A 14,025-nucleotide genomic window follows, 5' to 3' on the forward strand; every position below is an offset into this window, starting at 1 on the left:
CAAGACAAGTAACATATAAAAACGCCCCTTCATCAGTTGTCGGCTGTTTATCTACTCCACATTTCAAGAAATTCACGACTATATATGTGTGTGTGTCTGTGTGTGAATATAGAAAGAATATGACTATAAATTAGGATATAAAGATAACTTCCAACTGCTAGCTATGGCGGGAAGGTGTATGAAACACAAAGAATATATACTTGAGATCAGCCAAAGGCCTGTGCTAACTAGGGTGAAGCAGAAATTCATTAAATGTTTCACTTTGAGTAGGGTGTTGTCTCAGTTAGCAGTCACTCAAGTGAAACTCATGCCCAGAACTAAGTCACCCTGACTTAATAATACTTGAAAGTACATTAAAAAGGATGTGTATGTGAGAGGTGCAGGAGCGGGGGGGGGGGGCTGGGTCATTGATTTGTTGCTGTAAGGCATTGGAAAAGTGTAAAAAAGAGGAAAATGGGTGTAGTTAATAAAAGTCTGAGAAGAACTGGAGTAAAAGAACTAAAGGAAAGCATGTGTGTATTCCATATATGTATTGTTTAACTGAAGATTTAATATGTTTGTGAGTCCTGAGGTGAGTTGCCATTACAGACTATCACTAGTTACCATTGATTTTTAAGTTGGCTGTGATGGTCATGGTGGGAATAAAGTTAAATAATAATTTGTTGTAAAGCACAAACCCATAAGTTTTCATGTGGAGTAGGGAACAATCGTGTTGATCCCTGCCACCACCACCACCACCACCACCACTACCACCACACAACGTTTCGGCTGATATACCCTCCAGCCTTCATCAGGTGTCTTGGGAAAATTCCGAACCTGGGATCTCATTCCTAAGGTATTTTTTGTCGTTGTTGTTGTTGATCAGCTATACCCAATTTATCAATATCTCCTCGTGTCACAGCTTTGCGATGTTCGTCTACCCTTATTTTGAGGGGGTGGCATGTTTCACCTTTGTATAATCTACCACAGCTTTTGTATAACCTACCACACGCAGTCTTTGGTCATATTCTCTTCTGTTGGTGGTTTTACTTGAAGGAGATATTTGCAAAGTATGACACTTGATGAAGGCTGGAGGGTATATCGGCCGAAACGTGTTAACAGCAAACAAGATGAGGAGAAATATCCATCAAATGTAAATAATGTAAATAATGTGGATATAGACAATATCGAACACATGTACACAAGTTATGTGCTTTGCTAGTTCTTGGGTAGGCTGTGCTTATGGGTGTAAGAGAATATATTCTTATCAATTTACCTGGTGTTAAAGCACACACATACACACAACACACATACACACACTCATATGTGATGGGCTTCCATAGTTTCCATCAATGAAATTCACTCATAAGGCATTGGTTAGCCTGGAGGTACAGTAGAATACACTTGCCCATGCTGCCTTGCTATGGGACTGAACCCAAAAGCTCTTGGTTACAAAGTGAGCTCATCAGCCACACACTACTATTTCATAGTTATCTTCTTTTACCCATTTTGTCTCTATGTTTTTGTAATTCACATTTATGAAATTGCTTTGTAAATCACACTTATAAAATGGTTTATGAACACAGTTTTTGTTTTTTACTCTTGCTATTTTTACCATTATTTCAGGGAAAAGTGAGACATGGAAACATCCATTTGAAAATACAAACAAAGATATTGGACACATAGCACTCTCATTTTATGCTGGCTTGTATTCCTACTCAGGGTGGTAAGTAACGACACTCTTGTTTGAAGTTAGCAATTACAGACATGCATTTAGGAAAACGAATATGAAAACTGCTTAGTTTATTCCTCTGCACCTATATATCTACATGTGTGTGAGAGCACTCATGTGAGTGTGTATATATGTTTGTTTACAATATATTACTGGCAGAAGCAGATCTTAGCTATCACTCCAATGCGCAGGTGCACATGGCTGACGTGAGCCTACTAGCTCGAAACCGGTCAGTCCCACAATCCTGTCAGCTATTGGAGAGTAATAGGGGTTCAATCTCCCTGCTAGCGATGTATTGTATATAAGGGTGTGGAGCTTGCACCAAAAACCAGCTGGTGGAGAATCCACCTGGGGTTAAACTAGTAGTAACATTCATCTGCCACTTAGATATGGCTACTTGCTTTACTGTTTTGTATATATATATATATATATATATATATATACATGACAGGAAAAAGTTGCAAGATCGCCCAGAGGAATTTAACCTTGCTATAGTGTAAACTGTATGGTCTTGCTAACCACTTTATTAAAGCAACATCTAAATTAGATTACACACACACACACATCATTGTCTAAGTATCCCTAAGTCAGAAAAAATTCAGTGTTATCAATCAACTGCTCTCAGAGAGCAGTTACCATTTTTTCCATACCACCCATCTCTAATGAGTGCAGTTATTAGATAATCTGATTACCTTATATCCTGCACAAAACAGTTTGATAAAATCAATGGTTTTGGATCTATAATACTGTATATTTTGATTAATATATACCTGCATATATTTGTGGGCACAAGCAAAGAAATTTTCTTCACAATCCTATGAATCTGGGCTCAATTCCAATGTGCAATACATTTTGTCTGCTACCACACCTTTGGTTTGATTGAAGCATCATGAAATAAATTTGGTAGATGGAAACTGTAGCAGCCTATTGGAGACTGTAGCTGTTTTTTCAGGGTATGCCTAAACAGACTTTCAGTTTAACACCACCATCTGACCCTTAGGTGTCTTTAGTGAAGTCCACTTTACTGTAACCATTTGGCTTAGGCCAATGTACTAAAGATATCTTGGTATCTTAAAGTCCTGCTTCTTATTACAGGCAACAACCTATAAGTTGCTTGGTTAAAATTTATTGAGTCAATTAATAGACATGTATCTATAATTTGAAAGTAATATGATATCAATATCAGCTTGTTGTTTTTATACAATATACATTTATAATGATGATTGTAATCTACAATGATGCAAGTTCTCAAATTTCTCATGCTGAATGTTAAGTTAGCATTATTATGAAGATGAGACACCATACTATTACTGATAGTATGGTGTCTTATCTTTGCAATAATTGGTCAGACAGAGTTTTACTGAGGTAGATTTTCTGTAGATTTTGCCTTTCATCCTTTCGGGGTTGATAAATTAAGTACCTGTTGCGTACTGGGGTCGATCTAATCAACTGGCCCCCTCCCCAAAAATTTTGGGCCTTGTGCCTAGAGGAGAAATGGATATATATATAAATATATATATATATATATATATATATATAGTGAGAATTTACAAAAAAAACGAAAGATGAAGACGGGTGTGTAAAGAACAAACAGATGTATTAGTTTAATGCTTGGGAAGTGAGAAAGTCTTTTACGTTTCGAGCCTATGCTCTTCAGTAGAAAGGAACACAAAAATAAACAGAGAGAGAAGATAGAAAAAGGTTTAGGGGCTAACAATCTATCATTCTTTTGGTTTCTGTCTACCAAATCTGTTCACAAGACTCAGTCAGATCGCTTGGAGCTATAACAGAGGACACTTGCCCAAAATGCTTTGCTGTTGGACTGAACCCAGAACCATGTGTCTGGGAAGCAAACATCTTACCACACAGTTATGTCTACACCTACTATTATTAATAATAATACTAATATTTATATAAATTCAATCCAGTGGTGATCCAAAAGTTAGGTCTGCATTTAAAGGATTTCAACAACAAAAAGCAAAATAGCAGCATATGGTAAATAAATTTACATGATAAGGAAGGAAGCAGAAGGGAGTTAATTTTTGTTGGTAGTTCTTTGTTAAGAGAAATCAGAAATAAAAAAAAACAATGTCATGACCAAGAGAATTGAAACGATAAGCTACAGGTCAAAGTGATTCAGTATTGTTACATCAGACACTTAAATGACGCTGTGTAAAATGGTTTACCTATCTCCAACCAGTTTCTCTCATGTACAATAAACCACAAAGTTGACTTCTAATACACTCCGAAAGAGAGAGAGGGAAAAACTACCTCGCTTGGCAACAGGTGGGGGTTGGCGTCAGGATGGGCATCCGGCTGTAGAAAGCTTGCCACATGCTTAGCGCTGCGTATATCTGCATACATTTTTATGTAGGTGCAGGCATGGGTAGGTGCGGACATGGCTGTGTGGTTAGGGAGCTTGCTTCCTAGCTATATGGTTTCGGGTTCAGTCCCACTGCGTGGCACTTTGGGTAGGTGTTTTCTGCTATAGCCCTGAGTTGACCGAAGCTTTGTGATTGAATTCAGCAGGCGGAAGTTACTGCCGTGTATGTATATGTGCGTGTAGGTGCTTGTGCCTCTCCGAAAGAGAGAGAGGGAATGTTATTGGTGGTACTGGAGAAATGGTCTGTAATGTAGAAGAAAGGATGAAGCCTATGTAGGATGGCGGTGTTCTGTACAAAGAGGCAGGTATTGCATTGGGATCTGTTGAGTGTGTATGAAAGAACTCTGGATCAGAACATTGTAAAGGTTGTGGTTGCATCTGATAAGAGGGAGAAGGAATTCTGAAAAGACATGGGAAGTAGTAATAAATGTGCTTGTGTGTTAAGATGTATGTATAGGTTTAGATGTGTGTGTTGATATGAAGGAAGGATAAATGTGTGTGGGTATCAATATGTGATATGTAGGTATGTATAAGTATTGATGTGTGTGTGTGTGTTGATATGGAAGCTTCTTGTGTCATCATCATCATCATCATCATTTAGCGTCCGTTTTCCATGCTAGCATGGGTTGGACGGTTCTACTGGGGTCTGTGAAGCCAGAAGGCTTCATCAGGCCCAGTCAAATCTGGCAGTGTTTCTACGGCTGGATGCCCTTCCTAACGCCAACCACTCCGTGAGTGTAGTGGGTGCTTTTTACGTGCCACCCGCACTGGTGCCAGACAGAGCTGGCAAACGGCCACGAACGGATGGTGCTTTTTATGTGCCACCGGCACGAGGGCCAGGCGAGGCTGGCAATGGACACGAAACGGGGCGGTGCTGGCAACGGTCGCGAAACGGAAAGTTCTCTTACATGCCACCGGCACTGGTAACACATCTGCAATTTCCATTGATCGATTTCCATTGATCGATTTCGATTCTGATCCTCACTTGCCTCAATGGGTCTTCACAAGCAGAGTTTCGACATGCCACCGGCACTGGTAGCACATCCGCAATTTCCATTGATAGATTTCGATTCTGATCCTCACTTGCCTCAACACGTCTTCACAAGTAGAGTTTTGTGTCCCAAGAAGGGAAGGTATGCATACGTAGGCTGGCTCCATCCCATGTAGAAGGCCACGGGTTGTGGACTCACTTGTCCTGCCGGGTCTTCTCGCGCACAGCACACTTCCAGAGGTCTCGGTCTCTAGTCATTTCCTCAGTGAGACCTAAAGTTTGAAGGTCGTGCTTCACCACCTCGTCCCAGGTTTTCCTGGGTCTGCCTCTTCCACAGGTTCCCTCAACCGCTAGGGTGTGGCACTTTTTCACACAACTATCTTCATCCATTCTCGCCACATGACCATAACAGCGCAAACGTCTCTCTTGCACACCACAACTGATGCTTATATATATATATATGAATGTAGACGTCCTCTCTCAATGTCATTTTTTTCTAGATCTTTAACTTTATTGTTAACTCTTCCTATTGCAGTCCTTGCTTTGAATATAAAACAACAGCCTCAATAGTAAAATGGATGTGATTGGTCTGATCTACAAGCTGCACTCACTCAATCATCACTTGTTAGAGTGTGCAATATTGCTTCTGACAAAAGTCTACAGTTTTAATTACAATCATGACAAAGACCAAAATACCATTTACTGTTTAGTACCAGAGAGAATGAAACTTCAATTCCATCTCGGAAATGATCTTTATCTTGGTCTATGTGTAAGAAAGGCTTTCGCAAGAACACAGCATTGTGTGTTCAGTGCAAACATTAAATAAGTACATTGAGATCTCTAACAAAGTAATTGACAATTAATATTTTATGTATCTGATACAAAAGTAATGGTCTAAAAATTACTCAAGCGGGTCATTTGCTGATGTTGACAGCTGCTGTTACTTACATGACCTAATTAGTGTCGGTGGGGTGTAGTGAAATTGTAGTAATTAGAGCAAGAAAACTGGAAGATGCAGTATTTTTACTCTAAGTCAGCACTGATCAAGTAGACCTATGAACAAGATATTTGAGCTATAATATTCACATTTATAGTTTTGTGTTGTGTGAATGTTTTTAGGTGTAGTATTATATGTTAGAGCTTATTATCCAATGTTGTCATCATCATCATCATCATCATCATCATCATCATTTAGCATCTATTTCTATGCTGGCATGGGCTGGATGGTTTGTCAGAAGCTAACCAGCTGAAGAGCTGTTCAGGATCCATATCTGTTTTGGCATGGTTTCTATGGCTGGATGCCTGGCCTAATACCAACCTCTTTACAGAGTGTTTTGGATGCTTTTACACAGCACCAGTATGGGTGCGTTTTACATGGCACTAGCACTTATGAGTCTGCAAGATTAGGGATACTCAGCTAGAGAGGGTTACAAGAAACAAGCCTGTATGCAAGGGCAACCATGCTTTTACTTAGCTTGATGTGTCTTTTCAAGTGCAACAAACTGCCAGGAGTCCTGGTTGCTTGTATTCCCCCTGTGAGTCCCAATGTTTGTAGATCCTTTTTCATCACTTTGTCTCACATCTTCCTGGGTCAACCCCTTCCACGTGTTCCTGTCACATTTAATTAAGTGAACTAAATGCATAATCTTTTATTTTTAAAGATTGTAGGGTATTATTTGAGGGAGATTTGGTCGCTGTTTTTTGCAAGTTGAGTGACCTTGCAGTTGCCTCTTCATTGGTTTAACAACAAAGGGTTTCTCTCTGTTCATGCAAAATGTAAACTGTATATAGTATAAAGTATATCTTAGGCTGACTTCAATTCTTTGTTGGTGTATATAGTTTAGAGTGAAAGATTTACTTCACCAACATGCTCAACATGATCACAGAATCTTCAGTAGTGCTTCTTTGCTATGTGATATCTTCTGAAATCTGTGTGATATCTTCAATGAAGTGTGGCCTTTTCTTGAATTCTGATGCACAAAAATATCAACTGCACTGGTATATGTATATATGTGCAGAAGATTGTTGTATGCTCAATAAGAAACAGCTGTGCTGGAAGTAAAAGTAGAGAGCTTTTAAAAAGATTATAGAATTTAGTAAATAAGGAGAACCAATCTCTAACTGTACAGGGAGCCTATGGGTGAGATAGACTCATGGGATGAGGTGGTGAAGCATGATCTTCAAATGTTGGGCCTCATGGAGGTAATGACAAGTGACTGAGACCTTTGGCGGTATGCTATGCTTGAGAAGACTCGTCAAGCCAAGTGGTATCATAATCATGGCCGATGCCAGCATCATGTAACTGGCACCCATGCCAGTGGCACATAAAAGTGGCTGTGCTAGTGGCATGAAAAAAACACCCATTACACTCTTGGACTGATTGGCATTAGGAAGGGCATCCAGCTGTAGAAACCATGCCAGATCAAACTGGAACCTGGTGCTGCTCTCCAGCTTATCAGTTCCAGACAAACTATCTAACCCATGCCAGCATGGAAAGCAGACACTAAATGATGGTGATGATAGAATTTAGTAAATAGTGTCTTTTGGATGAGATTGCAAACTCAAGAACTTTTGGAAATATTGATTTTATGTCGGTGACATTAATAAACGATGATAGCCCAAATTTTCAGCATATATGGCTACCAGCTCTTTAGCATTCAGATTATTCTGCCAAATTTGATGCTATTTATTCACATTGTTTTGAATTAATCATGTTCTATCTTATAGCTTCAAGATTTCAATGATGTGATTGTTTATCTTTAGAAGGACATTGTTAGATAGGTGTGAGAGACTGGATATGGCCAGTTTAAATGTTAAAGAGTCAAACTTCTGTCTTCTTCTTTGACCCCCTTCGGTCATGAATGACCATGGGATTGCACCTAGAAAGTTACCCTCTGAGGCACAAGTCTGGGCAAGGTTGTTTATGGAAGACCAGCAGTCGCCCATACATACCAGCCTCCCCTCTCCATGCCACTAATATTATCCAAGGGAAAGGCAAAGGCTGATACAGCTTGGCACCAGTGATGTCGGAGCTCATTTATTAACGTGCAAGTGGCTGAGCACTCCACAGACATGTGTACCCTTGACGTAGTTCTCAGGGGGATACAGCATGACACAAAGTGACAAGGCTGGCCCTTTGAAATACAGGTACAACAGAAACAGGAAGAAAGAGTAAGAGAAAGTTGTGGTGAAAGAATACAGCAGGGTTCACCAACATTCCCTGCCGGAGCCTTGTGGAGCTTTAGGTGTTTTCGCTCAATAAACACTCACAATGCCCGGTCTGGGAATCGAAACCACGATCCTACAACTTTGAGTCTGCTGCCCTAACCACTGGACCATTGTGCCTCCAATAAAGAGTTAAACTACTGCTCCCTAAATGATAGAGGAACAGCAACTGTTTCACATTAACCAAATTAATTTCATCCATTTCTATTATGGTCACCACAAAAATCTACTGGAATTTTAAGGTAGTCTTTATGTGTTCACTCAATTAACAGCCAAAATCTTTCTCAAATGTCAACCTATCATCTTAAAACAGAAGGGCATATTAGATAAAGTAGACCTAGGCATAGTGTGTTTGAAAATAAGATGGGATGGTCACATCTGAAACATCTTGGATCAAAGGATTACTCAACCAGGGCTGGCCTGGGATGAAACAACAAGAACAAATATGCAGTATTAGACTACATGTCCGAATTATAGCATTTCTCCTGCTCTCCTCATACAGTTAATTACTGTGTGCTGGGAGTGTGTTGTATGGTCCTCAGTGGGACAAATGCTCAAAGTACACCACCGCCGCCGCTGCCACCACCATCACCACCACCACCACCGTTATCATCATCATCATCGTTTTGATGTTGACTTTATCATGCCTGCATGAGTCATATGGAATTTGTTGAAGCAGATTTTCTTTAACTGGATGTCTTTCCTGTCATCCACCCTCTCCTGTTTACAAGCAAAATTATTTTTCTCTACAAATGATATTGTATGATTGTAACACTCGTTCACAACTATCACATGATGTTAAAAGGTGACATAAGCACACACTCTCATGTGCACAAATACACACACACACATACATGATAGGCTTCTTTCAGTTTCCATCTACCAAATCCACTCACAAAGCATTGGTTGGTCCAGGGCTACAACGGAAAACACTTGCCATAGATGTCACACAGTAGGAACGAACCTGAAGCAGTGAAGTTAGGAAGCAAATTCTTCAGCTCATAGCCATTCCTACATCTAATCTCTTATGCTTTGTAAGTGGAACAGTATATTTTATGGTTACATCTAGTATTTCTATGATCTGTGTCATAGAATCTGCTTGATCAGAACTGATGTGGGGTTACATATCAAAAATTACAGTAACTACTTAATCTTGATGAGGAGAAGGAAGAAGAAGATAACGATGATAATGGTAGTGATGATGGTGGCATTGATGGGGATGGTGGCAAGAAGAGTTATGTAACTTTATTGTTATTGTTGTTAGTTTTTAGCTGCAGGTCAGTCCTGAAATCAAGCAAACATGATCAAAATTGAAGATATTCCAGCCATGATTACCTCAACTTGATTTCTGGCAGGGTGTCCTGGGTTACATTTTTCAAGGTTTTTCTTTGAGCGATGGACCTATTTACATGGACCTCTGATCAAATTTATCCTATCCATGGCCATCACTAAGAACAAGACCACTATGTCAATTTGAAGTGTCTAGGTCTAGGAGAACATTATTATTTTAAATATTTTGTTTTTCTTTCTACTATATGCATAACATATGAAATTTTTGGGGAGTGAGCTAGTTATTACATCAACCCCAGTGCTTAACTGGTACTTATTTTATCAACCCTGTAAAGAAAAGAAGCAGAGTCAATCTAGACATAATTTGAACTCAGAATGTAAAGGTAGAAGTAATTGTGGCATGCTAATTATTCTGCCAGCTCACAACTTTTGCTGGGGGCTACCTTATATAATGTGTTTTATCTTTATTGTGTAACACAGCCAGGGAGGTGGATGATATCTGACTGCTATTTTTAGCACATCAAGCAATCACAGAGAGAGCCCTTCCTTAGCTTTTCCTTCATCTTGGTGTAAACGCTCTTGTGAAGAAGAATTTCATGAAAACTGATCTCTATCAATGGGAATAAGGTTAGGGAGTATATATATTTTTAGCACCTACTTATCAATCCAACTACAATAATACTTGTTGAAATGACAGAGAGCTTGACAACTGAAGAGACTACTTTGTTATGTAAACATTTTCTTCAATATAAAAAGTTTGTTTACACATCAATTCCTTACTTTATCTTCGTTAAAACAGGATCTCTAGCTGACCATCTTACGTCATTCTTCTCTATATTTTTTCTTATGTATTTGGCTCTCTGCTTGACACAATTTGTGTGTGTTTGTGTGTGTATGTGTGTGTGTGAAGGAGAGAGAGTACCTTGATGCCTTTACTCTGGCATGTGTGTGTGTGTGTGCGTGCTTGCGTTTATCTGTCTGTGTATGCCTGTGTGTAAGAGAGAGAGAGAGAGAGAGAGAGAGAGAGAGCAGCTCACTGTTTTCTGCTGCATGTATATGCGTGTGTAAGAGTTAGTACCTCCCTGACTATTCTGGTGTCTGTACATATGTACATGTGTGTGTGTGTGTGTGTGTGTGTGTGTGTGTGTGTGAACTTCAGTGGCTTTACTCAGCTATGTGTGTATGCACATATACATAAAAACACAGACTCACACAAACATATACATATCCATATTTAGGTTTGTATATTTATCCTTTATTTTTACATGTATAAGTATGTATCTGGCAGTCTTTACACAGTCTCCCTCTGTGGTTGAGCACATTGCTTCTCAACCACATGGTCTTGAGTTCAGTCCCACTGTGTGGCGCCTTGGACAAGTGTCTTCTACTATAGCCTCAGACTAACCAAAGCTTTGTGAGTGGATTTGATAAATGGAAACTGAGAGAAGCCTATCAAGTACACACACACACACACACATGCCTCTGCCACGTACAAACATCACATTCTGTCAGCCTGCCTGTCATTACACTACATTTCTTATGTATCTATAGCTTACCTTAGGTTCAGTAGACACACACACACAGGTGTATATGTTTATGCATTTATATGTGTGTGTGTTCGTATGTATATATATGTATATGTATGTATGAAATTATGCTCATAGTATATTAGTGCAAATTTAATGCACAAATTTATAATTTAATTAATTATTCAGTATTAATGGAAATAAATGGCTGTAAGAAGTAAAGCTTACTAATTTGGTAATAATGAATAATTATTAACCTTGTGTTTTCCATTTTCTTTTTTTCATTTAATTGGATATGAACTATATGCTTAAAATATACCAATTGTTTTAAGGGAATTTGATTCCCCAATAATACTAGGTATCAAACCAGTATTCCCTTGGATGTAACCATCCCTTTTATGAGGTTAACATGCCCTCTAAATAAATCTATACATATTTATATGTATTTGTGTGTGTGTGAGGGCACATGGCCTCATGGTTTGGGATGTTGTACTCATGATCATGAGATCATGATTTCAATTCCTAGACCAGGTGGTGTATTGTGTTCTTGAGCAAAACACTTCATCTCACATTGCTCTGTGTTCACTTTGATTCCTGATGCCTGGTTACACAGTGTATCACTTATGGCAACAGCGATTTGATGAAGAGAGTGAGCTAATGTGCAGCACGAAACAAATTATTTGTGCAGGTCATTTGGCAAGCTGAACACTCGTACATCATCTTCGACGGGAGAGTCCGTCATATATTGAGAAATAGGGAGAGAGATAATGATGCAGATAAACACAATTAGGTTTGACATTAGGCAGCATCACTATCTCCACATCAGTTCACCTGAATTTCTCTTATAGTCACCCTTGACTTTGTGGACTGAGACCTGGATAAAGTATTCAGCGTTTTGAGTTCAGTTTATTTGAGCACGACAATGTTTTTTCCTGTACTGAGCATATCTAGCTGTTTACTGTCGTCTGTATGTGTGTGTGTGTGTGTGTGTGTGTGTGTATGGGGTGAAGTGGAGGTGTTGCTGTCTCCTTGCTTTGACTTTGTGTGGTAGTTGTAAGCAAGTATAATCGTCATTCGAATGGCATCCTTTATGTCCAGTCTTCTGTGAATGATATGTCTGGTCATGGGGAAATATTGCCTTATTTGGAAACAGGTGAGAGTTGGTGACAGGAAGTGCATCCAGTTGTAGAAAATCTACCTCAATAAATTCCATCCAGCCCATGCAAGCTTGGTAAAGAGGACATTAAAATGATGATGGTGGTCATGTTCATATGTATGTATCTGGCAGTCTTGTTTATGGGAAACATTTTGAATATGCAAAAGAAGCTCCTATTCTATTATGCCAGCTACAGTCTAGTGATATTGACTAGTGAACCAGTTTTGGGGGTTGCATTAATTTATATATATATATATATATATATATATATATATCAATAAAAAGGGGTTTGTGTAATTGTGTATAGAGGGATATATATAATTCAAAGAAATTCCAACTCTGTTTTTTATGTTTTATTTATATTCTTTATAATATTAATGTAGAATATAGAATATATAGTATAAATAATATATATATATAGTAAAATGAAATGAAGTATTGATTGTCTTATTGAAAAGATGAAATATTGAATATAAAATATTAAGGGACTAGTATACTTTCATGCGTTATAGCAGTCTTCAAGGTGACAGGAGTGTTTCAACTGGTATATACCAGAGTAAACACATAAATGTGAAACAAGGTGGAAAAAATAGTACTTGGATCCAGAGGTAGAGGAATATGCTTTATAAAAAAGCAGCAAAAATGTCACAAAAACTGTTACTCAGTTTCATGTTCCTGTTCATCAGACAGTTTTGTTTAGAAACAAAACTTTCTGACAAGTGGGAATGTGAAACTCTGAGTAAAATTTTGTGATATTTTTGCTGCTTTTTAATAAAGTATATATATATATATATATATATATTATATATATGTATCAATAAAAAGGGGTTTGTGTAATTGTGTATAGAGGGATATATATAATTCAAAGAAATTCCAACTCTGTTTTTTATGTTTTTTTATATTCTTTATAATATTAATGTAGAATATAGAATATATAGTATAAATAATATATATATATAGTAAAATGAAATGAAGTATTGATTGTCTTATTGAAAAGATGAAATATTGAATATAAAATATTAAGGGACTAGTATACTTTCATGCGTTATAGCAGTCTTCAAGGTGACAGGAGTGTTTCAACTGGTATATACCAGAGTAAACACATAAATGTGAAACAAGGTGGAAAAAATAGTACTTGGATCCAGAGGTAGAGGAATATGCTTTATAAAAAAGCAGCAAAAATGTCACAAAAACTGTTACTCAGTTTCATGTTCCTGTTCATCAGACAGTTTTGTTTAGAAACAAAACTTTCTGACAAGTGGGAATGTGAAACTCTGAGTAAAATTTTGTGATATTTTTGCTGCTTTTTAATAAAGTATATATATATATATAATATATATATATATATATGTATGTATGTATGTATGATGTATGCATGTATGTATGTATGTATGTATGTATGTATGTATGTATGTGTATATACATATATATATATATGTACAAATATATAAGGGTGAGTCAGAAAGTATTACTGCATTACTTCCTGACTTACCTTTGTGTGTATATATGTATGTGTGTGTGTGAGTGGAGAGCAGAACTGTGAACGGTGTAGGTTAGAGCTATGAATAGTGTGAGAGCTGCTAAGAGTGGAGATCAGATGCAGGAGCTTTGTTGAGTTGTTTCCAGCTTTGGCTGTGGTTTGATATGAGGTGGAAGAGTGGTGAGGTAGATTTGTTGAGCAGCAGTGGTTGCTACATGTTGGATTGCAAACAGAGTTTGCAAGCAACAACATAGGAGGAAGTG

The 14,025-nt window shown here is 38.1% G+C and overlaps 1 protein-coding gene across 4 annotated transcripts in view; it reads left to right on the forward strand.

The window, feature by feature from the left end:
* Positions 1-14,025, forward strand: part of LOC115219764 (large neutral amino acids transporter small subunit 2) — a 319,114-nt gene that overhangs the window by 223,083 nt on the left and 82,006 nt on the right. For all 4 annotated transcript variants that reach the window (XM_036505361.1, XM_029790012.2, XM_036505363.1 and 1 more), the window contains one exon: positions 1,606-1,705. In XM_036505361.1, coding sequence (XP_036361254.1) covers positions 1,606-1,705 — 100 coding nt within the window. The remainder of the gene's footprint in view (positions 1-1,605; positions 1,706-14,025) is intronic.

This window comes from Octopus sinensis, linkage group LG1 (genome assembly GCF_006345805.1).
Source record: "Octopus sinensis linkage group LG1, ASM634580v1, whole genome shotgun sequence".
Lineage (NCBI taxonomy): Eukaryota > Metazoa > Mollusca > Cephalopoda > Octopoda > Octopodidae > Octopus > Octopus sinensis.